The sequence below is a fragment of the Megalops cyprinoides genome, chromosome 19, assembly GCF_013368585.1.
Source record: "Megalops cyprinoides isolate fMegCyp1 chromosome 19, fMegCyp1.pri, whole genome shotgun sequence".
NCBI lineage: Eukaryota > Metazoa > Chordata > Actinopteri > Elopiformes > Megalopidae > Megalops > Megalops cyprinoides.
The window spans coordinates 9,943,516-9,970,944 of NC_050601.1; the positions used below are offsets into that span (position 1 = coordinate 9,943,516).

Consider the following 27,429-nt stretch of genomic DNA (forward strand, 5'->3'; position numbering starts at 1 on the left):
TATGGATTATTGTGTAGTAAGAAGACCCATATACTTAAAGGGAATCCCATCTGCGATGAACTTCAGTTTGAGTACTGCAAATGTTCTAACAGTAATCATCAGTCAGTGTAAGAAGGGCGAGTGTAAAGGTTTCAGTCGATGACATGTGTGCTGCAGCTGGAACACGCATTTAAACTATTGTACCATCTGGCTCCACTGGATTTTGTCTCAGGTTTTCATTCATTCATAAGTTTTTAAGTTTATGTATTTAAACTTAAGTGTGCAGATCCTCAGTCTGCTTCCATCAATCCATAAGATAAAGAATTAAGCTTCACTTTGGAGATATGACAGCAGGGTAAAGACTTCTGCACCTCTAACGGTGAGAGAAGATCCAAGCGAGGTGGAGGGATCTGCGTTTCTGCCCGAGCCGCGAGCTGGGGAACCCGCCGGAGAGAGTGTGCTCTGAGAGGAAGTGCAGACGGGGTGTGCAGCCGGAGGAAGCCGCGGTCGCGGGCTGCCGGCCGTCTCCGCGGGAGCCCGCGCAGCGGGGAGCCAAGTGGGGGAAAGCTCCGGCTCGCGTGTGGGGATCCTCTTGACCTGGAAGCAGACGGGGGGTGGGGGGGCTCACTGGCCCCTCTGCTAAATGAGCTCCAAATACCTCTCTCTGGGGCACTGGCAGGGGGGCGAGCAGAGCGCTATACCTAAGCCCCGGAACATTCCGGAGAGATGCCTTTTTATGAGTTTGCTGCCGAGGCTGCGGACGAGAAGGTACCGGCCGCTGGATTAAGGCAGCCTTTCCTGATTATTCCCAACTTTCAAAGCAGAAACATGCTAATGATTTCAGCAGGCAGGCGCATCGATTGGCCCAGAAGTGCAGAGGGCGCAAGGGAAGATGTCTCATATCCTGACAGCTATGGGCAGGAGTGCCAACTCCAACCCTGCCAGCTGCATGACTGAAAAATCAAAGCCTCATGACACATCTGGGTTAAGAAAAATGAATCGAATGAAAGAGAGAAAGGCTTGCACAACAGCCCTGTATGATATTGATCACCAATTTACTAATGTAGGAGGAAGATGACATGCCAGTTTCACTAAGCAAACATAATCTTGTTTGCCCAAGATCAAACCTACTATATGGTAATTGTTTTCCCTCTTCCAGACACACGTAGTTTGCCTGCCAGGAAAGCATCTTTCCATGAATCTTTATTTCATCAACCATTGAATTAGACAGTTCAATGTCTATAACTCTTCGCTTCATAGTATCTTCCAGGAAAGAGATTCTTGGCACTAAGTGAGTTACATCCAAGATACAGTGGAGGGGAACAGGTGGACAGGTTGAATAATTGTCTGATATTTATCAGAAGTCCCAAGCTATACAGACTGCTATAGCTATACTAAACGGTCGGTAGAGGTGAGGAAGATTCCAGAAGTCAGGGAGCGAGATGGAGGCACTGCTGGGTCTTCTATTCCTGGATACCCCTGCAGGAGGGGGAAACACGACGGGGGTGCAGGATGACATCCCCACACATCAGCAGTGCTGCGTCTCAAACACTTCTGTGCTTCTGCTCCCCCCCCAAAGAATAATTATGGCCTCTCCGTCATCCCCTTCTTCATCTGGCTGCAGCTGCCTCTGGATCACGACCAACTGATTGATCAACACTATGGTGTTAGCCAAGGACAAGAGACGGAATGGGCCAGGCTAGCAGGCTACTCATCGCAATCATTACAGACAGCAGTCGCTGCTGGCAGCATCAATATAAGAGTGAGAAAGGAGACAGATCAACACTTGTGATGTGTGCTGAACAGTTTAAAGCCCAGGCTCAGAACTTCTAAGTTTAAATTTAAAGTATGTTTGGAAGGATTTTTTTTTTTTTTTTTTTTGCACTGCTGATCTGTTCAGGTGGGAAATCCATATATCATGGTCTAATTACCAGTTTTTGGTTGTTTTTTTTTTTTTAATTAGATCGTTTTGATAAAAAGCAATTTCGGTCTGCGGAGCTTCCTGCAAATCCGTTTTGCGGACTCCATCTGATCCTTACCGCTACAGGCACAAATGGAATACTAAAGCACATCCGCTCCTTAAAAATACCATCCCACTTCTTGTTTTACAGGCAAATTTACAAAAGGTCATTTGACTCCTCTGTAGCAATTACAGTGGAGCCAAGAATCTCTATGAAACATTATAAAAGCAGGGCATAGGGCTGCTTAATAGAGCCTTTATGTGGAGGCACAGGACAATCCACTGAGCAATGACGGCGAGCCATTTAACTCCCCCAGATATAAAAACAGACACCTTTATACTCTTGACGGGATTCAAACACACCTCACGATCAGCAAGCTGCAAACTGGGAATTAGCCTCTGTGTCAATTAAGGCCCTCTCTGGAAAAAAAAAGAAAAAAAAAAAAAAAAAAAAAAAAACACAGAGTAATCGTGTAAATGTCCAGATGTCTGATGTTCCATCGTGTGCGAGCCAGCCCTGGAGCTCCCTTTGAGTGATGAAAAGTGACAGAGCTGGGAACGGCGCCTCAGTAACACAATAAACAAGAAACCTCCGCCGCGCAAGTTACCGCACTGAGGAGACAGGCTTGCATGCTAGGACCATTTCTCAATGCATAAATCTTCTACAATAAGCCATTCTTGTGCCGGAGGGGGGGGAGCCATAAAATGTGTTGTTGACGTTAAACTTCGCCGCAGTAAACAGAGCACTTTAAAATTACCCCTTAACAATCAAACAATATTCATGACCATAATAAACCTCAGAGGAAACGGTGAAAGAGGCCGTTTCCTGTACTAGAAAATGTACGGCTTCTCAAAAACCCATCCGGCTTCATTTCCTCCTCTATCGGGATGCCATTTCTTGCAGGGTGGGTATTCAAAAACACTGTGCATTAGCTGCTTTTCCCTAAATTAGTTTCTTTAATTTTACATTGCCTTCTACTCATAATTTGAACTTCCTGGCTTTATGAGATTTTGTGGGGGGAAAAAACCAGACATATGACTGATGTAAAATTTAGCTACAAAAAAAAAAAAAAAACCCAAAGGGTGATCCTAAAGAACTATTTAAAAATGAAGGTTGCCTTTTTGTAATTCCAGCCAACGACTTCATCTAATGAAATAATAATCTGAAAACAACCTCAAATATGCATCGCTCCCAGTAATTTAAATCCCATCACGCCCCCAGGGCATGGGATATACATTCAGAGGGAGGGAACAGTTGCCTTTCCACACGTTTTTAAAATGGAGCTCTACGTTCTGTCACAGCTTCCATTGGTCTGCCCGTCATTATGAGGTCACAGGGCTGAGGAGTCCGCTGGGAGAAGCGTGGCGCCTGTTGCCCGACGACTATTTTCAATTTAATGTAACATTTTCCTCGCTCCCCACCCCATCTGCAGAAAAGACCAACCCAACAGCAACAGCAGAAAAGGAAGAGGTGACAGAAAGGCTCCAGTGCTGACCCTTATGCAACACTTAAACACCATTTAAAAAAACAAAAAAAAAAAACATAATTATCATAAATAACATACAAAAACTGGAAGTTTGAGAAACCAAAACCCAGGGAAAGTGATTCACTGGATGTGCCCAGTATCTATGGAACAACTTCAAAGCCCCATTAACCTCATGTGGGCTTGGTAGCTCCAACACTTTCCTTGGTTTCATCTTCAAACACTTTTCAACCTCCTACAACATGCCTGAAATTCAACCTTAAAGTTTCTGACAGATATAGGCGTAATGATAATGTTTTCAGATTAACTACTGATACTAATTCTGAAAACAACCCAAATGCACACACAGCAGTGTTTTTTTTTTACTTTTTTTTCTATTCTGTTAGCATCCGCGATGGCATTTCATCTCAGCCCAAATAAATATATTCCATTCTGAGAGCGGAGCGCTGTTGCATCTTCAGCAGATGTCAAGGTTTGTCTCCGACAGTAGTGGGAAAACTGGGTCACTCCTAGCGAGAATGACTCTCAAGTCTTTCTCCATCGTTCTGCTGCAGAATTCCAACCCCCGAATAGAGTTTCGGAGCTTCTCTAAGGTGCAAAACACCGCGCTCCCAAGCTCCTGTTAGGAGCTACATCCAACTGCTCAAATCCCCTCTTCACCTCCCTGCTACCACCGCTGATAAAAGCCACTGCTTTAGTTAAACATATCAGATAAATATAGAAATTGTGGATGCCTCTTTTTAGAAAGAAAAAAAAAAACATATCAACATCTCCTTTTCCATCACTGGTACAAAGGTTTGTAATCCTCTGCAGGATACTGTACTTTAAACCCAGCTCAAAGCCCACAGATATGCTTTTTTCCCCCTCCTGCTGGATTGGGATTAGAGCCTGATGTAGTCACATCACAAAATCCTCCCCTTCACAGGAAGCAAACAGCGCTCCTATGCTGTACATTCAAGGCTTGCTCATTGTACAGCAAGTCATAAAATGGTTCCCCTGTTTTGGTAGATTAAAGGCAGGAGATGGCAGGAATTGGCAGGGAGATACTGCAGTTGTGTCACACGGTAGACGCCGCATTATGTGGATATAAAGGAAAGCTGAAAAATGATACTGGGGAGCTCTTTTAGGACAGTTCATTACCAGGAAGGGGGCAATTTCCATTACCACTGTGGTTCAGTTAGTGTTAATTAAGAAACTGCACCTGGTTGCTAAGTAAGCGTAGACCATTGATGTGAAGCTGATTCTGACACAGTCTCATTTGGGAGAAACTGACATTTATGTACTAGTAAAGACAAATCAATTTTGAGGGCATTTCATCATTGTGAGATTTATCACTTATGAAGCAGAGAAAATACAAAAAACTACTAGTGCAATCAGTACATGCCTCCCTTTACATATTAGCTGAATATTTACAGCCATCTGGGTAAATGTGGTTGTTTACTGTACATTAAAATTCTGACACTAGACTCTAAATTTTTCCTGTGCATACTGGATGCCTTTAACAGATTAAATCATTTTTACATAGATCACATACAAAGTTTTAATCATATAAGAGAACCTGTCTGTATAATTCTGCTACATTTTGTTTTCCATCCAGCAGAAGCCAGGAAGCTGCAGAGTGACTCACTTGCTATCGCTAGTTAAAGCCTGGTTCTCCATTTTCCACACTCAGAAGAGAAACCACATCAAAAGCTCTTCTCTGACAGAGCTTTATTCGTCTTTAAAAGCCTGCCTTTCACAAAGAACCAGTATACGGAGGCCAAAGAGCTTCTCCGACCTCTACAGCTAACAGGCACACTGACCTCCCCCACCATGCCGCTGAGGTCAAAGGTATTCAAATGCAACAGTCTGCCCCATTGCTCAGAAATGTCTTCAATCCCGCTGCCACATTCACACCCTCAGAGGGGTTTGAAAACACCCATTATATTCTCATTAAATGCCTATAGTTTAAGACTACATGGTCTGAGTGAGGAGAAAAAGACTGAGATGGTGAGCATTTACCTGTACTCCCGGCTCTCCTGACACCTCTTGTTGGTGACCACTCGCTGGGGGGCAGTCTCCATCAGCAGCTTCTGGGTCAGCCTGTTGCTGGGGGTGTGGTCACATTCCGGCTCCTCCTCCAGCTCACGGTCACACCTCCACTCCTCGTCCTCGTTCAGAGTCGGTAAGTATCCTGGCAGGACTTTTCCGTTCCCTGACACAGAGCTCTGATCGCTGTACAGCTTGGGGCTCTCCCCACCTGTCCTGGTGTATTCCAAATAGATGTCGGACTTGAGGAACAAAGGATAGGTGTTCTCCTCCATCATGGTCTGGATCTCAGTCTGGGCTTGGTCAAACATGGCGGGGTCAATGTGCAGCCGAATCACGCAGTCCTTGATGAAGCTCTTGGTGGCCGGCTTGATCTGCCGCGAAACGATCCCATTGTTGTCCAGGATGTACTTCTTGTAGATGGCTTTCGCCAGCTTCACCTTCTTCTCCTCGTTGCCCTCGCTGGCCTCCAGCTTGCGGAAGCCGCTGCAGGCGAACCAGAAGTCCAGGAGGTCGGCGCAGTCCTCCTGCTTGAGGAAAGTCCTGAACAAGTGGATGCCATCTTGGTCGTCCAGGAGGGAGTGCAGGGACTCCGCCCATTTCAGGTAGGGCGGCGTGGGGGAGGCGCTGCCCTCGGGCTCGTAGCCCAGGTCCAAGTCGGGGCGTCGGGGCGTGGCTGTGGAAGCCTCGCTCCGGAGGCCGTCCCCCTTGGCGGAGTAGAAGCCGTGACAGGACTGCCGCGCATCACTGGACACCAGCTCGCCCTCCTCCCCGGGGACCGGGGGTCGTGGAGCATCCTCAGTGAAGCTGCCCCCCAGGTCCGCCAGGTACCCCTTCCCTCTCAGGCTCATGCTCACAACGTCCATGCGCCCAGCACGGCCCCAACTTCCCGACGATTAAACCCACACTCCTACCAGCGCTGCAGCCCAAGAATTCCTCCTGAAAGAAGGGGGAAAATATTCATGAGACAAAGCATGGCTTCTTTTCAAGTCGTGCCAGGAAAACAGCGGCATTAGGCCGTCTCTCCTTAAGGGCACGACTGTATTTACCCGAGGCCATGCTGACAGCCCGGAACACTGAAAACAGATCAGGAACATGACAAGAGCTTGACATCAAATTGAAACTTCCCACTTTATTAACATTAACACCATTGCCAATTTATGAGACAGACTGTAAAATTAAATATTGACAATATCCCAAAACACAGCCCTCATAAATGGTAAGCCGTCAGTGAGACCTCAGAAGCATCCAACTTTATCCCTTTGTAGGTGCAGAACTTCACAAACTCAAAAGAAAACACAGACCACTTCATTTTAATAATTGTAACTAATGAACTGAGGAAAATCAGCAGTTGCATTATTTTGTACGATAAATCTTCAGAACTGGACAAACGCTGCAAAAGCTCTTTGATTTACTGGGTTCAAACCTTGAAATCCGCAGTGGAAAGCGTGTTTGCTGGGACTGTTAAAAAGGACTGCACTGACATTTAGAAAATGAAACTGAATCCGACAGCTCCCCTGTAGCTTTCGGAAGGCGCAGTGGAAGGAATGAGTGCTCAAGAAATTCTACAGGCTCTGCACAAAATAGGATTTTTTCACAGCTTTCTCCACTGCATTTTAGAATCCCCATCAAGAAGCAGCCCTTACCGTTTCTGTATAACACCACCATCATAGTAATCATTTCTCATACATTATAGGCCATGTGAGAGCTGCAAATTTCAGAGAATATGGCTGTTTTTGTGGAAAGATGTAATTCTAAAGATCTAAAGATTGCCTGTCAAATGTGCAAGAGGAAGCACCTGTTTTAAAGGTAAGTTCCATAAATCTGCATGTTAGCTCAATCACGATTTCATAATATTTGCACATGGCTGGTGGAGAGACAACTTTGTAACACAGAGAATAACTACATCTTGTCAAGGTATCCATATGTTCCACGGGTTTCTTGCCTCCGCTGCAGTTTTTTTGAAATTTCTTTTTACTGAAATCAACACTGGAGTCTCTTCTTCGATTCAAAGACAACCGCAGTCACATGGATTGAGAAAAACTTGAGGGGGGGAAAAAAAAAAAAAGCAAAACAGCAGCAAAGACGAAAAAGAACAACGGTATTTAAAGAACACCCAACTCGGGGAGCGACGACAAACAAGGGCTGAATATGTTCAAGGTTAAAAGACAGACGGCAGAGCACACACACTGTGACGGTGACTACAGCCGTGCGGGCTCACCGACTGAGAAAATCAAAAGACACCGGCAAAAAATATTTCAGGCCCAGCTCAATGTTGTGAGGCCCGTGTAATGATGGTGGGGGAGTTGATATGATGGTGGCCTTAAGTAAAACTACTTAGCAGGGAGATTATACACATCTTCAACAGTTTAAAAACATAAATCTGCACACTACAGGATGAAATTAGCTACCCTTTTATGGTGTGCAGGGAAGTGTTCCAGACTTAGAAACACATGGGAAACAGCAGGTACATATACTAGCAGAGTACCATCAAACAGGATCATCCTATGTCACACATTCAGCTGCTGGTGCAATTTGTACAAGATAATTTGACCATCTAGCTGCTCCAAGGGTCAACGCTGTAAAAGAAAACAAAAAAGCACCTTCTGTTATCCCTTTGTGAACACTCCATGTTTACGGCTTATTCATTCTCGGCTTCATATTCCATAGATAATATTGATCAGAGGTCAGCATTTCTTTAAAACGTCCTTAATGTGCATAACTCTGCTCGTCATTTTTCATCCAGTCTGAATGCAAAAGGAGATTCCTTAAATGCCATCGTTTGATAGCTTGGCCTGTAAGAAAAAGAACAGTTCCACGAAACCTGTAGCTTAAGAACTTTGCAAAACTGTCCAAGTCAACGCAAGCAGCAACACTAGAAGCACTCTATTATGTTCATTAAATCAATTTTCAAATGTGTAAGAACCACCTTCAACCCGAGTGACCTAAAAGTGTCCTACCTCATTTTTGTTAACCTGGTACAGTAAAAGAAAAAGGTAAACTGAACATGCAAAGTTACACAAGACAGAACCTGAAGATTACTGAAAATAGCATTTTGATGAACATTAAAAACATTAGACGTGTCTTCTATGTCACTTTTCATGCCGATTTTTTTTAAGTTAACAGACACGGCATGAAATCACTGCTGTTGCTTCCCATGGATTGCATCTTTGTAGACACTGTTCAGAAAACAATACATCAATCTTGCAGTTGCAGTTGATCTATGGGTTATTGTTGAAGGTGTTTTTTTAATTGTAATTATTTATTTGCCCATCTCATATACCTGCTGACCGTGGTTAAATGCAGACAAGTTTGCTCCTTTCCATGCAAATCTCTTAAATTATACAGTGAGGTTTAGGCAATTCATTTGTCATTTTATACTTCCACCTGGAGCATGCCAGTGTGGGTACTGTGCCTTCCACCGCACCTTCAAAAAGTGGTCATTGGAAAATGATGCCCAAAAGGTGCATGTTAAATGTTCACATTCCTGAAACTCCAAATGGTTCTTTGAATAATCAACACCTCGATATCTACCTGTGCAACGTGAACAGAACAAAATACTCAAGCATGAGGCAAAAACAATCCCACAAAAAGGTGTTCAGAAATAAATTCAGTTTACACTTGATCATTACATTAAAACCTACATTTTATGAAAATTACAGTGCTTTCATACAAAAATTGTGGGGTACAGTTGAGGAAGGACAAACAGGAGTGTGTAATGTAACTCCTCGAAGGACCCACAAATAATTCAAGAGAGCGAGATAATGTAAACATTCTTTGAACAATAGTAATCTCCATTCATAGATTTTTGCCCAATATCACATGTCCCAAACATGAGTGTTGATAGGGAAATTCAGAGGATGCGTTCAGGCGTCTTATCTAGGTAACAACCAGCCTTTAAAGAGTGCCAAACCAAACACATAACGTTATTTCAAAACTTTGGTATACGGAAGACAAACCCATAACCATTATTATTGTCAGTTTCATTATTAATGTGTTGAACATTTACAAGTATAAACATAATAATTGATGCCGACCTAAAGTCACAGCAAAAATTACAGTAGTCTAAAACAAGAACGTTAACTATCTGCACACGTTAGCTCTCAATGGTGTTTCAATAAACTAAACTTTGCAACAACCTGTGCCTCACCATTTAGAAAAGCTTCTATCTTCACCATAAATTTGTCATTTTGCCTGCATGTTTCAATCGTTCCCTTTTTGTCAAGGGGGTTTATATTTGGTTGTGCAAGGTTCGATGAAGCAGGTCATTTAAAAAGCTACCGTTTGATATAATTGACCAGCCACCAAATGGAATTATCTATAGCACTACAGCCTGTGAAGTGGGCAGGAATACATGGCATTTTAAACATGCAACTTTGCAAATTGGTAAACCTGCACATTGGAGGTCTCACTTCACCCCTTCAAGAAATCACATTTCACTAGTGAGCAAGCTAACGGGTTACTATGACCGACTTTTTCCAGCGACCTAGGAAGCTCTCTTACCCATTAACTAGCGTTAAAAAAGCGCGAATATTGACTAATAAACAAAATCTGAAATAGATTTTATGTAGCGTTTACTACCTAGCAAGCAACCAGGATGCTGGTAGACTAGCGGGCAAGCTATACGAGTGCAAGTTCTTAAAACGTTAGCAAGGTGTTTGGTTAACTGAAAAAACGTCGTGACCAACTACCATCAAGATATCTAGCCAGTTAACAAATTTAGCAACCAGCTAGGTAGCAAACCAAGTTTTCATTAGCGCCTCTGGCTGGATGCTTTATGTAGGTGGCTAGCTACTACTGAAGCTAGCATTGCCTATAATGTGCTGGTGAGCGAACAAGCTAGTTAGCTACCTGTTTCCCCAGACTGTAGCTAGCTAGCTGGCTGGCTAGTTAGCCAGCTTTATCTGACATCAAGACCGGCTCTTTGATATTAGCGAGCTAATCGAACTGTTAAGGCGTAGCTAAGCCACATAGCTAGCCATTGGCTAACCTTCACTTTCGTTGTAAATAACGGTACGTGAACAGGCCGGTGCATTTTGTTGGACCGTGATTTAGTTTGGTTAGTCAGTTCGTACACCCCCTTCGCTACCCTCTCGATTGCTTTGAAGTGAGCCTCACATTCATTGCATTCATGTCTTGGCCTCTCGGAGTCTCTCAGCAGCAGAAACGGATGGGGGAGGGGAGGCAGTAACTAACTCCACACACACTCACATACACACACAGCAAGGCCCTTTCTCAGCGGACCGACTCGTACACAACTTTCGGTCATTATTTACGAGCCGCGATCAGCGCATTATGAAGAATGGCCTTCAACGTTCACGATCACTAGATGCTAAACTTCCGCAATCGATAGAAACACACGGCAAATTCCGCTGGATCTCGGATTTGATTCAAACATAGCAAAGCGATGGCACATTTCATCCCTGACTAGCTACCGCAATTCCAAACCCCGAGCTGCAAAGAAAAAAAGTTTCGGACTTTACCTGTGAAAGCCTGCTCCCCTTTTTCGAGTGCATCGGGAATATTGACGTTTACAGCTTGCTGTGAATCGTGTCATAAGGGCGAGTTGCGAGAGTTTAAAAATAACAAAGAAAACAATCCGTTCTCCTCCGCCTCCCCATGGCTGTCTCTCACTCTCTTATTCTGACTCGATGTGTGTGTGTGTGTGTATATATATGTGTGGAACTGTAGATGCTGTACAGCGCCACACGTGTTCAAAAAACACACTGCCGCCTAGAGAGAGAGAGAAAAAAAACAGAAAACCTGAATATTGTGCGACACTTTCTGGGGGAATCGACCAACACAATGCCTCCACTAAAGTGTATCAAACCACAACACAGAAAACCACACTATTTCTATTAGAAATATTCTTGTAATGACTATATTCCATACAAGCATTAACAAGAAAAACATACAGTAGGCTGACTCAATATTTAATCCTTGGGAGATCAATTATGCAAAATAAAAACATAAAAAAACTAGAGCCTCTGCATCTGCAATTGAAAAGCCAATGCAAATTAACTCTCAGACTGCAAATGTATAGAATATCAAGGTGGAAAATGATTCTAACTGTACAATGCATCAAGCATTTGCTTCTAAACCAGCCAACAGTTTACATCCTGATATGGAAGCAGCATGAGGTGAAATTTCTCAATGTAATTATCAGATTCAGTATCACAATATGTTAAAGTGAGACAAAGTACAATGTGATTGTCTTGATTGATTTCAACTGGTGACACCGCAGAGGTCTTGTAAGCATTTTCCATCATAAAAGTAAGTCTGTACCTATCCAAATAAATCCAGCATTTTCAAAATATACAGATAAAAAGGAAGAATACCAAATGCAACACTACTCTCCATTGTCACCGTGTGGAATTGAACTCATCATTCTCCTCAACACAAATAATATACTTTAATTAATTTCATAATTAATTTCAAAACCTTGTAGATAAGTCATTGCTAAACATCAGTAGTTATGCATTTTATATGAAACTTACATAACATACACAGCATGGGAATCTTCCCTCTTCCCTTCCCAGACTTTCTGAGAGCATGCCAAATGACTGCATATAATGTGTCCCTTGTCAATTGTATTCCAATACTTAATTTATCATTCTGAGTCAGTCAAAGAGCAGGATAAACGATTGCAGAAAACATCAATCAATACAGACTGCAGTGGGAATCTTACTAATCAAAAAAGGACTGGAAAGGGTTGCTGCTATGTTTTCTCATAAAAACACTGCTGCAGGCCAAACAGTGTGCCACATTCCACAGCCTTTTTTGACGAAAAACTAATGTTATATTTCTAGATTTATTTAATGCATGTGTTCAAAAGCAGCATAGATGAAATCATTGACATTGAAGTCCACATGAGGGTCTCTTTCCTATTTGTTGTCACCAGAGGAGTAGGTGACAATGAAATTGTTATATTATGATTGTAACATAGTTATATTCACAGATACCCTTATCCAGGGCAACTTAAAGAGCTTAGATTTTAAATTGTGTCCACTTGTATAATTGAATACTGAAGAAACAGTTTCACATCACCCAGGATGCAAGCTCATATGCTTTTGCCTACAAGTCCTGTTGTCAACCACCACACCATACTTTCATCTTGGACATTTTAAATGCTAAAAAAGTTATCATTCTAATCTTTATAAAATTATCAACTTTTTGTGCTCTGAATATGCCAAGCAGCCACCTGATATTAAGCTATTAAACCTGATATTAAATGAAATGCTGTAAGCCTGATGCACAGAAAAGAGCTGAATGCATCTCCAATTCAGGCCGATGCTGAATCAATCAAGGGGGGCCTTGGCAGTTCCAAGAGGTGCAGCCAGGAGGTCTCAGAAAAAAGCACAGGTGACATTGGATATGAATGTAACAATGTCAAGTATGACAACCACAGTCCCTATTCAGCACTATACCACTTTCGCCCACGTCTGTCCTGCTCTCTATTCTCCCTTTTATACTAAAGTCCCCAAAACCACCAGCTTCTGGGTCAAGTGTAAAGGACAGCAGTTTTGGGCTTAAACTGATTAGTATGTATACAGTAGTGGAGATATTACTTGAATATTAACAATAGGTTTCATGGAATTCTTCCAGTTATTTAAAAAAATCATTTGACATCCCCAGTGGTCTTAACATTCTGATGCTTCTCCCCACACACGTGAAAAGCACACATTAATTGATACTCTATGTAGGTGTGCATGCTCTCAGAGATTACAGTCCAATTATGAAGGATTGGTTGAAGGCGATACCATGATTTCAAACAGCTATTTGTTGTAACTGTTGTTATCATAAAACAACCCGTTAGCTGAAACCCAGGGGACAAGCTGATCAATGAGGCAGAAGTTCAACTCTTAGAATATTTTCAAAAGTTTTCATTTATTTATTGACTCCTCTATCCAATTACAGTTCTGCACAAGCTGCAGCATGACTCACACACTCTAAGAGCCTCCTTTGCACAACCTGCTCCTCAGAAGTATCCATTTCCCCGTACATCTTGCGTGAAGATATTTGCATTACTTCAAAGGGGAAGGAATAAACATACTTGTTGAAAATACAAGTACAGAATCCCCATTTAAGCAGGAATAAGGAGCAGTGGCAGCTTTGCAACTGGGAACACGCACAGGGTACACGCAACCAAACAGTCCTGTGAATTTTAATTTTAATCCAGGCCAAGGAGCAAGTGTTCAGATCCGGAATAATCCATGGTTTAATAGATATTCAAACTGCGTTGTCTGGGAAAAACAACTCATACTGTACATAAGTGATGATATTAGCAAAATGAGGAAAAGTATTTACGGTCGTCTTCTCAAATCAAGGATAGGATGCAACACCCATTTTATAGATGCAGAGGATATGGTTCCATGGAATTAACCATAGCAGTATAATGGCATCTGATGTTTCACAACAAAGACATTAATGAGACAGCTTTACTTAATAGATAACAGAGCCACATTCTCCTTTTCTGAAGGACTTAAACAGTAATTACGTTACAGTGCTTTACATTAATACCAATCCCTTCTTCCAACCCCCAGCAAACCCTTACCTGTACAGGTACATCAAACAATTTGCAACCTAAAAGTAACATCACACCTACCACACTATTCACCTACTTCACTCCTGGGCGGTTATTTTGTGTTTACAACATGCCTGCTGCCCAAGATCTACATCAATCAAATCAAATCAAATCAAACACCAATTTCAAAACCTCTCTGTGCGTAATAGGAGGCAATATGAGGCAAGATAATATTTCCGGTTGTAATGTTTGCCTGCTGCTACCGCTCCAATGGTGCTACCACCCCTTTCACTGAGGTCACTTTTGCTCCTGCTGTTTACCCAGTGCATGTTGATTTCTGATTTCAGCGTGTGCAATAAATCTGCGCTGCAGATGAGAGGGTTCCAAACCTCCACCATGTTTGTTCCCCCAGTGCAGGCTGCCTCTTATCTGCCTCGCCACTCCCCATGCAAGGCAGAGAGATTCGCTATCATCAAACGCACACACAACACAGAGGCAATGGAATGCATTCATGTCCTATCGGTTTTTTTTTTTTTTTTAATCAACCTGAGCTGGAGTGAACCACGGAGACACAGGGTGTCACCGCAGCTGTTTTGCCCTTTCCTGCTCTTGTCTCACAGCTTCCTGGGAGATACGGATCGAGCTTTCCGTTGGATGGGATCTCTCTTGCCTGGCAAGAATAAAGAAGGCCTGATAAAGTTCATGGAGGTGGTGTCTGCTATCTGCACTATCTCTGCGGCGATCTTCAGACCAGCCAACAAAAGAGAAATGATTTACAGATAGACTGGGGTGAGTACTTTTGTTGACCTACTCCCACTCTTAATGGGACCCTTCACTTACTGAATATTTAGATGTCCTTGGGTGAAATAACCACAAACTGTATTTTGAAATGATATTTACAAGACTGTCCATGTTTATAGGTGTAACTAAAGAATCTTTTCTCTTACTTTAATTCTCTGACAAAAAATTCACCCTTTCATAAAATGCCAGAATACATTTGAACTTACTTCTGCATACTTTTCATTGCTGTGGAAATAAGAAGTAACACGCACATTGTATCTACTGTTGTACGTGCCCAGCTTGCATTCCTCATAGACAGTACACCTGCAGTCAATTTGGTATGTAATCTCTGCACTTAACCATACAAAATTCCAATCCTGCTGGAATGCAGAAAGTCATTCTTGCTTGTTGACTTGATTCTATCATTTCATAGAAACCATTTTAAGGGCTGAGTGTTAAATCAAAAATATTATTCCAGTCACTGCAAAGTCATCTGTTATCAGTGTTGCTTTTGTTTCTGACTTTCACAAAGGCTCAGATTTGATCTAACTGCAAAGTGTTTAATGTGTTACTCTGAGAAACAAAAAGCATAGGTGTTATGTATTTTCAATTGTTCACCGCATGTTTTGATGATCCCAGTGCCTACTTAATGGAATGTTGCGCAAACATCAGTAAGTTAAAATTAAGATTTGTTTAAATGCATCACAAAAGCATTGTTTAAATCAATCTCACAGATATTGAATGTTGGCTATCCTGCCATCCAGCTGCAAAATATATCACAAATTCAAACCATTGCATAAACAAGGATACACTTTTAAGGACACTGTAACCAATTTGGTATCGTGGATATATCCTAAGCTTCATGGACAGTTCATGGACAGTTCACTGATTTGCCTCTGCACCTGATACAGCGTAAGCATTGTTTGTGAATATTTATTTTCATTGAAATTAAAAAGGATTAATAGTTTAGGTGAATTCACAAGTTCTAAAATGGCTGGAAATCTAGTCCTGATCATCATTCATTCCTGGGGGTATTATGGCATTGAGTGTGCATATCCATATTTCTTTTCCATCGGCATTTCATCCCACCAAGAAAAATAGTGTAATGAGTGGTTAGAAAACTGGTTGCATAAATGTGTTACAATCTCAGATCTCTAGTGAAGCCATACTGTTGCACACATGAGTAAGACATTTAATTTACAATGCATAAGCAAGTATAAGCAATGTTGTCTTATCATATATGTCATATGAATAGTTCCTTAAACATTAATAGAAGATTAAACGGCACATTTGTGTACCCCATAATATGTAAGCTCGTTATTCAACATGCCACATAGAACATCTGGTAACATCTTGTACGAAGAACACTTACACCAGGGTGGAGTTGGAGAGGATCTACCAATCAGAACTCGCCGTCCCAACGGGAGGCCTTTGTCATTCACATCACCGCTGCCTGAGTCACCGTCAGCGCCACGGAGCCTCCATTTGTCATTATGTTTTCAGAAAGCTATCCTCACATCCTAAAAATAAACGCCAGCATGATATAAAGCAGGCCTCAATGCATCACTCCTGCTGTAGAGCACGAGGGACGGGCAGGCCCGCTCGCAACATGATGACTGCGAGACAGCTGAATCTCGTTAACAAAGAGCATGCATATTCCGCACCACGCTGGTGGCGCAGCGGGTTAGCAGACCTTTCTGCAGGCTGGCTTGGGAAAATTGGCACATATTGAAAACTGAAATTGCAAGAGGATTTTAGCAGGTCTCTTTGACTTTTTTTTTTAATGAATCCCGACCCTTTGATAGCCTGCATTAAATTATCTCAGTCCCTTCATTTTTTCATATACCCTTTTTGCTCCCCATGCAAAGGAATGTTTGCCAGCGAAGAGGTGGGGATTCTTATCTCAGTTGTAACTTACCTTTCTGTAGGCATTGCCTTCACAGCACATTTTGTCGTGTTTTGAATTTAAGCAAGCATTTCACTTCACTTCACATATGTCAAATTGTTTCTAAGTTTTCATTAAAGCTATTATGGAACTAACATTCAAAGTTAAATACAAAGGACATTATGGTTAGATTCAATCTGAGCCTGTTTGAAGAGTCAGGTGGTAGTTGTCTGAACGTAATCTAGCACACAATCTGTTCTCCTGTTTGCCTGGCTATTAACCAGGCTGTAACATGTGTGACTGGTGATTGTGAATTCCCTATTAAAGAATATTTGTAACTTTCAGTCCCTCCATTTAAAACAACAACAACAAAAAAAAAACACCAACAGACATAGCTTGCCTCACAACAAAAGGGAAGGTTGGTTGCACACACACATAGGCCCAGAGGAGAACTTGAGCTGTCTTTATCTGGGGTGGTTTATGCTCTTTTGCCTCAAAATGAATAGCATCTGTGATTCATTCAGGGACCAGGGGGCAGGTTATACAGCCAATTCTGACCCAATTCATGGCATACCTAATTTATGGAAGATATATATATACACAAAAACAAGCCTTTCCCTTTTTGGAGCAAGAAGAGCAGAGCCACAAATTTGAAAATTTTGCATTTGAAAACATTTTGTGACAGTTAGTCTGTAATTTCCACTGGAACAGGCCTTGTTTTCAGTATGCAAAGTACCAACACCCATACGCCCCACCATTACCTAAAAGGACTAAAATCAAGCGCAATACCTTCTGAAAACAGTCACTTCTTCGTTGCATGGATTCTGGCATTCCAAGTAAATATCCATCTGTGGAAGATTCCATTGCCAAATCATTTCCTAAACCAACTTCCACTAGAGAGAGCATCTTCCTTATCAGTGGAACAAGAGTTTTCACTGTCAGCAGCCAGTTTTGCCATCCCGGGTCAGCTCTTCTGTCCATTTGTTTCTGAAAGAGAAACAAGAAAGCATGCAGTTATTTGTTCAGCTGTCAACCTGGGGTTGGGAGGGGAGAGAGGGAATATCAGTGTCAGTTTCGTTTTAATTGAATTAAACCATATGAATGTATGTAAAGGAAAGTGATGAGCTCATTGAAGCTTTGGCTTATTGTTGCACTTGCCGCTGCAGAGCCGCCCATAACCTTGTCACTCCAATGCAATTAAACCCAGACAACACAGATGTCACCTCCTAAGCTTTTTAACCAGACGGCAAGATTGGAAGCAGGAATCTCCCCATGAAGACCAAAAAACCAGTGCCAAAAGTGCTGTAGGGACAAGGCACTCTCTCAACAGGATCGTCTATGGTAGTCTGGATCAGTCTGGCCACATGTGGTGCCAGCTGTTCAGACAGAGGTCAGCGGTCAGCCAGACACCATTATATAATCACACCTGAGTTGGAGGGTACAAGTCTGCCAGCATGAACTAGCCTCATTCCCTCTCTCAGCCCAGGGCTGTGCTCAGAAGCAGGGTTCGGGCCCAAAGGAGAGGCTCACCACACAGGGATCCTGGAACGGGAGCCTGGAACAGACCCAGGCTTTCTGCCTCATAGCAAGGAGCTCCTCTGCTTCTCCAGTACTCTGTGTCCTCCCGCCGTGCCTGCACTGTCTCCTGTATATTCCTCCTTCTTTCCCGCCCCCGTCTCTGCTGCCCCCCTCCCCCACCCAGCCTCTCCTGCACCCCCTGTCTCCCCTGTCTTTTGTCTCTCTGCTGTGCCCCTTCCCTCCTTCTTTTTCACACCAGGAGAGCTATGTGTCCCCATTCTTACCCATATGGTACCTCAGCAGAGATGCCTCCAGGTTGCCATTGCGTGGAGAGTATTTTGCATGCTATGCCAAGATGCTATGATGGTATCAATGGTGTCATCTGTCATGCAGGCACTCAGTTAAACTGAAAACAGAAGCACACACATGCAAGCAGACACACATGCAAATGCACACACATGCATACCCATGCACACAGATATTCAGCTGCACATGTGGCACATTTGCATGCATCTATACATAAAACCATGCTTCCCAACAGCAGCATAAGCTAAATACCAACATTGGCAATTACTGCAGAGAGGTGCTTATCTAAATGCCAACCCACGGTAAGAATGGCGTCATAATTATCCCCTTGATAACAATTATCCACCCTCAATAAATCAAATTGGTTCATTGAAATGTCAGTGGGTCAGTAGAGGTGAGAAGCTAATTACCTCTCAAAACCCCTCAGTCCCCCAGCAACTGAGCTGAAGACTGCAGGAGAAAAAACAAATCATTCTTCCACATCCTCAGTCTAGTGATTGCAGCAAGATCAATGTTACCGCTCAACCACACTGCAGAGTAAATCAGCAGTCAGATCAGATGGCATCAGAGCCTCAGCGCACAGCCCTCTCAATGCCCTTCCGCAGGCCAAGCTTTTTATTGCTAGACCCCCTACAGTGCACAAAAAACAAGACCCCAGGATGTGTATCAGCTGAGGTCTCAGAACTGGAGCTGCGAACAACGTGTGAGCCTTGAGCGTGGCGTTGGAAGAGTGGGTGAACTTTTACCCTGTACTTCCTGCTTGATATCATATGTGAGATCAAGCCAAAATCATAATGGGCCACCGGGGCCTGCACATTTTGTGGTGTTTAAAAGGCAGTGCCTGTCTATGCACATGATAATCTACCCATGCCACACTGAGACTTTCCTGTTTATGCTAAATATCTGTGTTTTGTTAAAAAAAAAAAAAACAGCATAAGAAGACAGTAAATGTTCATCAATCATCAACAAGGTGAAAGATTGAGCATGCATCACGACAGCTTGGACAGCCATTGGAGTGAAGCTGCCACTGAAACAGACCTCTCTGCATTGGAATCTGCAATGCCTTTGGCCTGATGCTAGTTTTCAGAGCAGCTACATGACGTTTGATACCTTTGGTAATGATGTGTCTTTCACATAATGGCATGTTTGTTGAGTTCTGAAATGTTAGGTGTGTGGAGACCAGTCTTTGCCTATGCAAGGGAAGTGTCACAATGTTTGTAACAATTAATGACAAACAGCATGAAGAGATGACACAAATTGTAAGAGATTATACTGCTTTTGTTATACAACAGATTTGGATTTACTGTGAAACTATGCACAGATGATACATAACACCATTGATGAGACTGCTTCTGAATTCAGTAATGAGGCAATAAAGTTATTATCAATCCTCCACCCTGTGTATCTGATAGATTCCACCAACTCCAATGATTGTCCATTTATGTTGTTTGGACTACTGAAGTCAAAGGAAGCCTGCAGACATTTTGAAATGTTTAGTTCTAGTATTTGTTGCAGAACCAAGTACAGTACATACTGTAAGGCCCAGTTTCAGTCTATCAACAGTGCACATGTTTTGTACTCCAAGCATGTTTAATGTTAATTTCAGGTACTAACCAGCTACCTTTACTCAAAAATTCTGAGCAAATAAAAACATGACACTTATTGAGACACGTTGCTCAAAGTTAAGGACAAAGAATATTACAGTAAGATTGAATCTGGGTATGATTCGTAAGTAAAAGCCAGAACAAATTGTTATGTATTTCATTTTAATGGCTGAAAGACTACTGAGCTCTAGAGGAACATAAATCACAAGCAGTCAAAGAACTATTAACAACCGCTGAAACAGCTTTTTACCCAAAAGCAATTAATCTAGTCTTTGAGTCTCTTTGTCTCAGAGACTTCTTCCTTCGCTGAACAGTGTAGAAGGAAGGCTTGTTATCTACAAGAGGGAGGCGTTGGATTCATCTGCCAGCTGCATCAGGCAATGAAGCACTCAATTTCCTGTGACAAAGGTGGAAGAGGCTGTGATTGGCAGTTGGACCTGCAAATCAGCAGCCTAGGACTGACAGACGAATGGGGTGACAGGTGCATTACAGCCTAAAAGGTACTTTTAGGACTGTTGCATGAAAAGTCATCAATGCCTGACCTTTTAAGATTTACTGCATAGCTAATCAGAGCTTTATTTTACTTTTAAGGCATCTTTGAAGAAACTGAGCATTTGAAAATTGAACCAGGGGAAATTTGGACTGAATGTGAGAGTTTATTTTAAAAGAAAAGGGTGGAATAACTCACCCCAGGGAGGACATCTAGTTGGACAACCAAAGCAATACCCTCATGAAGCTTATTTAAATGGTTGATAAGTCCAATCAAACATGTTAGCTAGGGTATGTTATCACATTGAGCCCCCTTAGGTGCCTTTTAACCAATTCATTTAACCTTTTGAAATAGTCAAAATGTAGATACTGTATGTGTGAGAGCCCCTGTATTATCAATGGAATATTTCAAAGAATTTAATTTCACAACATGGGGATAAATGCTTTGAATTGCCTTTGTAGCACAGTTACCTTACATAGGCAATGAAACCTCAAGAATGCTTACAGGGTTCAGAGAAAGTGCACGTAACTGGATGCAGCCAAGAATCTGTTTGAAGCTGCTGAAATACTAACTAGGCTCTTACCCACAGTGTAATTATCAACCCCAATCATAAAGGTTTTTCAGATTCCCATGTCTTTGGAATGATATTTGCCCTGTACCATACACCCCTACCCCTGGCAGGAGGGTGTTTGGTTTCTAGGACACCCCTTTCTGTAAAAGACTTGCTTGGGGACAGTGGTACATACACTCTATAATGTGGTCGTAAAATGTTCTGCTGGATGATGTCATTGTCTGACACATGTTATTAGTCACTCACTGCCATGAAGCAAAATGCTGTAGAGAGCTTTGCACCAGAATCCCTTTTACACTGAATCCATTTCCTGAAATTCAACACCGCATTGTCTCTAAATAGGTTATCTTCTTGAATTACCTTTTTGCAGTTTTGTACCAGAAAGAATAGATACACACTCATGACTATAGGGTGGGATTTTTGCCATTTTCTGTACATTCTTAAACAAAAGAAGTGAAAGAACATGGAAGTTAAAAACCTTAGATTTACACATACATATTTGCATTATGTATGTTGTGACTTCACTGGATAGTGGTACAGTAATCAATCAAATGCCGAATCCTCACATGGCTTCTCAAACTCTTTATCTTCCTTTAAGTCACGTTTAAGAACAGTAAACTATTTTTAATCTTCTAACTACCTGGAATATTCACAAGCAAGCCTTTTTTGTTTTGGTTGTTTCCAGTGCGGTGGTGTTTTCATTAAAAAGCAATATATTGGGGTTTAGCTAGCTTTGGATGGTATTTCTGAGCAGTGTAGTGTAAACATTATGGAACCAGGCAATAACCACAAGTCTACAAGTTCAGTTCCTGGGTGGAGCACAGTTATTGTAACTTTGAGCAAGGTACACATAACCCAAATAACAATTCATGATAATAGTATTTAAATAACAGTTAAAATCATATAGTGCAGTGTACCAAATCATTAACAAACATTTTGGCATATGTCTCCCACTAAATATTATAGTATTGTACCTATCTTGCTAGCTATACTTTGTATTTATAACATTGTTATTATTATTTACTTTTTAATCCACTGGTCCTGGAACAGTTGGGTATGTTAGAATCACTAGGATTTTTGCTGTAGCATATGTTATTGTCCTTTGCAGAATGCCTGGCTCTGAGTCAGTTGTTGAAACTGTATGTATAAATATTTGCCCATGAATGGTTTTTCCAGTTCAATGCCTTGGTCCCAGCCGCTCTCATTACATATAAATATGTACTCATCAGCATGATGAATACAAGGTGTATATACATTTTGAAGAATTACAAAGAACACTTAAATGCTATGCATGCAAGCTATGGCACCAACTGCAGTACTGCCTGGGTTATTGGCAATCACACATTTCATCATGTTTTCTACATCGCTTCATGATTTCTGCTCTACTATCTTACATATTAAACACATGTAATCTATCTAAGGTCAATGCCTTAGAATGCAATGTTGGTCTGTGTATTTGAAATTACACTACTCCTTTATTATATGCAGTGGCCATTTGCATAATTTGTAGCTTTTTTGCATAGCTTGTAGTAATTTGTCTTTTGCAGACAGAAAAATGAGTATCATTAAAATAACAATAATTTCATTTACAGAACATGACACAGATTAAAAAAAATATGCTATTAAATATTCCACACAGAAGTCATAGACCTAGACAGTAGTGTGGAACAGTACATCACTACTGCTGGTAAGAAGGGCCGAGTTTGACCTGGAGCTCTGTCATAAGGCCATGTAGTCTACACTAGAGAACAAAAAGTAAGAAGACTTAAATAGAAACAAGCAAAACAGGAGGCTTGGGGCACTTCCAAAATCCAGAGCTTCCAAAGCACCTCTTCACATCATTGTACAAATTCATGCGATGCCATTTATTTTTATAGCACATTTATGTATGCACCTCTCAGTCCCTTTCAGAGAACTAAATCTAATCATGGAGCTACTTCACCATGTGCTTTGGAAGCAAGGTCAAATAAGTGAAAAAAAGAAGTCTGAACTACAGCGGATGTCAGTATAGGAGAGGGATGAATTTGTTTGTGTTGAGACACAGCATAGCAGGTCAGTAGACCCTGGACAGGTCAGGTGAATGTCTGTCTGTGTATATGTACATATGTGTATGTGTGGTGCATGTGTGCTTCAGAGAAAGACAATAAAATTTTGTTCACACTGAATAAAAAAAAATACAATATAAACATTACAAGAACAGGATGTAATGTTAGTAATAGTAAGGGAGTTCCCATCTGCCACTCTTCATTGAGCTTTAAGACCTATCACAAAGGCTTCCTGCCAAATCATTGCTTTGGCTTAAATATGTGTTAATGGCACACATCAGCTGACAGTCTCCCTGTGCTGCGGTTCACAGCTGGTTGGCATGATAAGTTTGCCCACAACAGCTTACAAGCAGCTTTTATGTTCCCCATTGTTTTGCGACTGCTCTGTTCTCCCGGCTCCAAGAGCTGCAGCAGATGCGGATTCTGCCACAGGGGCCCGACCAGTAAATCGCACAAGCGAGAGACTGAATTAATGGCATTCCCTCCCTCCTTCCCTGGTGGTGAGGCATGTTTGCATACTGCAGGTGAGACTATGCTTTCGTTTTCCTCACTGCCATCGCTTGAATTTCTCAAAGATGATTCGCAAATGTGTTCCCTACAACAACTAAATGAGTCCCAGAATTGATGTCTCTGTTTTTATATTGTGCTGCTGGTGTAACTTTCTGAAGTTTGTTCATTAGGGGTCAGTCCATCCAAAAGGTTCGCCCACAGCAGGTAAAGAGAGTTAATCAGAGTCATTCATAATTTGATAGATATCATATGATCTTCCATGTGACACAAAGTCTCACATGCTGACACTTGCTCAGTATTTGGTAATATATTTCTAACATGGTGGCCTCTGGGATTTACAACTTGCAGACCACTCAGGATGTTACATGTACAGGTATGTTCATTAAGAGATTATGCCTTCTGATATCATATTATGAATATAAAAGCATTTGGTTTCTGCTGCCCCTTGTGGGCTGTCATGTTTTTTTTTTCTTTGTGGTTGCTGCACTGCTGTGCTTATTTGCTGCATTGCACATTGCAACCAATGAGGTTTATCAGCCTTCTCTCCTGCCTTCATCAGCTGCCTGGCCCTGTCCAATAGGGTCAAGTAGGTGTTCTTACACCCCTAGCTGTCGCTGTGTAGCTGTGCTAGCTTATCCTAGGTTCCCCCTAAGGGCAGGGCAATCAGAGTCAGTGCAACTCAGTATGTTATAAGCATGACTAAATATCAAATACAAATTTACAATGCATTTCAGATTTCTACAGTTTCCAAGAAGTGCAAAACTAAAAAAAAGAAGCATAGTAAAATATAAAGCAGATAAAATAAAAAGTTTCATGTAGGTAATATGTATTAGGTAAAATGCTTCGTAGCCATAGTGGCCTCATTATAAAATATAGGAACCATCCCCAGCAATAACTTCTGAGAATTACATATTAATGGAAAGAGCAAATAAGAAAATGAGATCAAGACTGTGAAGAGAATGGAACATACAGCACAGTTGTTATTCATGTTTCTATTCACAGTGGTTTAGAGGAAAAAAACATCTATTACACACCTCTGGCCTACACCAAAATTAAAACAGTAAGAATACATTCTTTGAAGTCTGTCTCCCGCATCACCATATCAAACTGAAGTACATCAGTGTCCACATCACTTGGAGACAAGCTCTCCGCAATGTTTCATTTTAAGGGACCAGGAGATTTGGCCTCTCCAAACATTACAGGACTGGAAGTGCTTTATAGGAGCACTTAACCGACCTGCCCACAAAGACTTAATTTCATTAAGCCTTTTTAAATGGCAGAGTTCAGGTTATTGTTTTTATTTATTTCTATATTGTTGGCTGGATAAAGAAATAACTGTCTGTAGTGCTATTTCAGACAAAACCAGAAGAGGTTACAAGGATATCAAAACAACAAACTAGAATATATGATATCAAAATGTGTTTTAAAATCAAAGATTTTGCAACAGCCTTTTCACTGGGTGGCTACACTGCTCTTCAAGTGTTCTGACACATTTAAAATTTCCGCTTGCGGACATGCATGCGCGCGCACACACACACACACACGCACACACACATACACACACACACCTGACTTGCCCAGGCTCTTCTAAATTGCTATGCTGTGTCTCAACACAACCCCAGAAGTCACCAATTCATCTCTCTCCTGCACTCACATCCACCGTGATTCAGACTTCTTTTTCTTGTGCATCTGACCTTGCTTCCAAAGCACATGGTGAAATAGCTCCATGATTAGATTTAGTTCTGTGAAAGGGACTGAGGAGTGCATATATAAATGCGCTATAAAAATAAATAACATGAATTTGTATGTTGATGTGAAGAAATGCTTTGGAAACTGATTTTAGATGTGCTGTTTGGTTTTAATTTCTTTTGATTATTTACTTCCTACAAGAATTACAGATATTTCCTGATGTTTTGTTTGCTGACATCTTAAGCAAAATTAATAATTAATTAACGCAGTTATTTTTAGTCCGTGTATGTTGAGTGACTATCAGGAAATCTCTACTTCAAAGCAGCTGTTGATTTTGATTTTGACCAGGATAGTTCTGGTTAATATTTCAATCCAGAAACACAACTAATTTGAATTGTTTAAAATATTTATTTGTCCTTATGGACATATTTTGGGCGGCAGTGTAGCACAGTGGTTAAAGAGCAGGACTCGCAACTGAAAGGTTGCCAGTTCGATCCCCGCTGGGGCACTGCTGCTGTACCCTTGGGCAAGGTACTTAACTCACAATTGCCTCAGTAAAAATATCCAGCTGTATAAATGGATAACGTTGTAAAGAACGGTAAGCTATGTAAGTCGCTTCGGATAAAAGCGTCTGCCAAGTGTGTAAATGTAAATTTGCACTTTTAAAATGTGCATTATCATAGGCCTAGCTCCCCTTAACAAAACGTAAAGCATATGTCACGATTATTATAAAAGTTCTCTGTAAATATAAATAAACAATTCTAAAATGAAATAAAAAAAAACTTGCTATGGCAGCAAAGTAGCTTGTTCTCAACATCCTTTTAAAACAGGTCATATGAGGTCATATAAGGATAACTAAGTCCAGCAGAGGGAGTGGTCTATAGCACACGCCACCCAATCAAAACCCTGCAGCCAAAACTACAAAGCTGTCTTTTATCCTGCAATAAATAACCAGGAAGTACAGAATAGTGGATCACATAAATAGAAAGGGCCAAGCAGTGGAGGACAGCTATTACTTGAGCCCTGAAAAACAGGTGAAAATGGTTATACTCAAAAATAGCATGTAATTTTTTTTACTATACAGTACACAAAACTTTAAAAAAAGAAATCACTTTATTATGGTCAGCAACTACAAAACTCACAATGCCCTGCCTGCAAGAAATAAGGTGGCAGGGACATTTAAAACAGAAGAATCGGGTGTTCACGTGAAGAAGTGAGTAATAATATGGCATATTAAGAAGGTCATTTGATTGGCTCTCTAGAGATCAGCTTCCTTCCCAGTTAGACACAGACTTATTGTATTTCACAACACATTGCTAAAAAAGCTAACATGAATTTCCATTGCTGTAGTACAGAAAATACAATGAAAGTAGATGTTTCTATTACCATCGCTGTCAAAATCACTGTAGCCTTCAAGAAGTACCAATTATCCTGTGAACAAGGACAAGTCAGTGTTTGAGATAATACATCACCTCATTAAATCCAGAGATCTTTACTGTATAACCTGCACATGAATTACACATCTTTGGTCATTAGTGCCTTCCTCTACGCTGTATTCACAAACTCTTACACCTTATACACTATACACCACCTTCCTTCTATGCAAAAGAAGAATTTTCAATGCTGGTATCACTTCTTTTCATGTACATTTTTCATTCATAACTATGAAAATTGGCTCAAATTACTATTCCAAAAAAAGGAGAGGAGATATTTTGTAAAAATAAATAAATAAATAAATAACCTGTTAAATATGATCAGAGCTTAGTCCAAACTTATTTCAATCTAAACGCAATGTGCTTTGCCTTTAAATCGGGTAAGAAATTCAACATTCAAATTTTAGTGGTCACTACAATTAATCAAACATTGTGTAAGAAATGAAAAAAATTGTAGAACATGCTTAAATTCATAGGCCAAAGGAAAGGTCAGTGTGGTCAAATTGGATAGAAGTCTAGAAGCCAGTTTTGTGTTTGTATTTGTTTAGTTTTTTTATTATTTAAATGTTTTAATGCCACTAGTACTTTTAAACTGTGTAAACTCTACAATGATGAAATTATCT

At 41.2% G+C, this 27,429-nt stretch overlaps 1 protein-coding gene across 7 annotated transcripts in view; it reads right to left on the reverse strand.

Moving 5' to 3' along the window:
* Positions 1–17,514, reverse strand: part of LOC118794968 (axin-1-like) — a 38,542-nt gene extending 21,028 nt beyond the window's left edge. For 4 of the 7 annotated variants that reach the window (XM_036553275.1, XM_036553272.1, XM_036553278.1 and 1 more), the window contains exons 1-2: positions 10,935–11,075; positions 5,425–6,390 (exon numbers count right to left, since the gene is read on the reverse strand). In XM_036553275.1, the coding sequence (XP_036409168.1) occupies positions 5,425–6,317 (893 nt within the window). In that variant the 5' untranslated portion in view covers positions 6,318–6,390; positions 10,935–11,075. Of the gene's footprint in view, positions 1–5,424; positions 6,391–10,934; positions 11,076–17,429 lie in introns of those variants that run through there. The other 3 variants (XM_036553276.1, XM_036553274.1, XM_036553273.1) reach the window with 2 other exon arrangements.
* Positions 17,515–27,429: the final 9,915 nt, after the last annotated feature.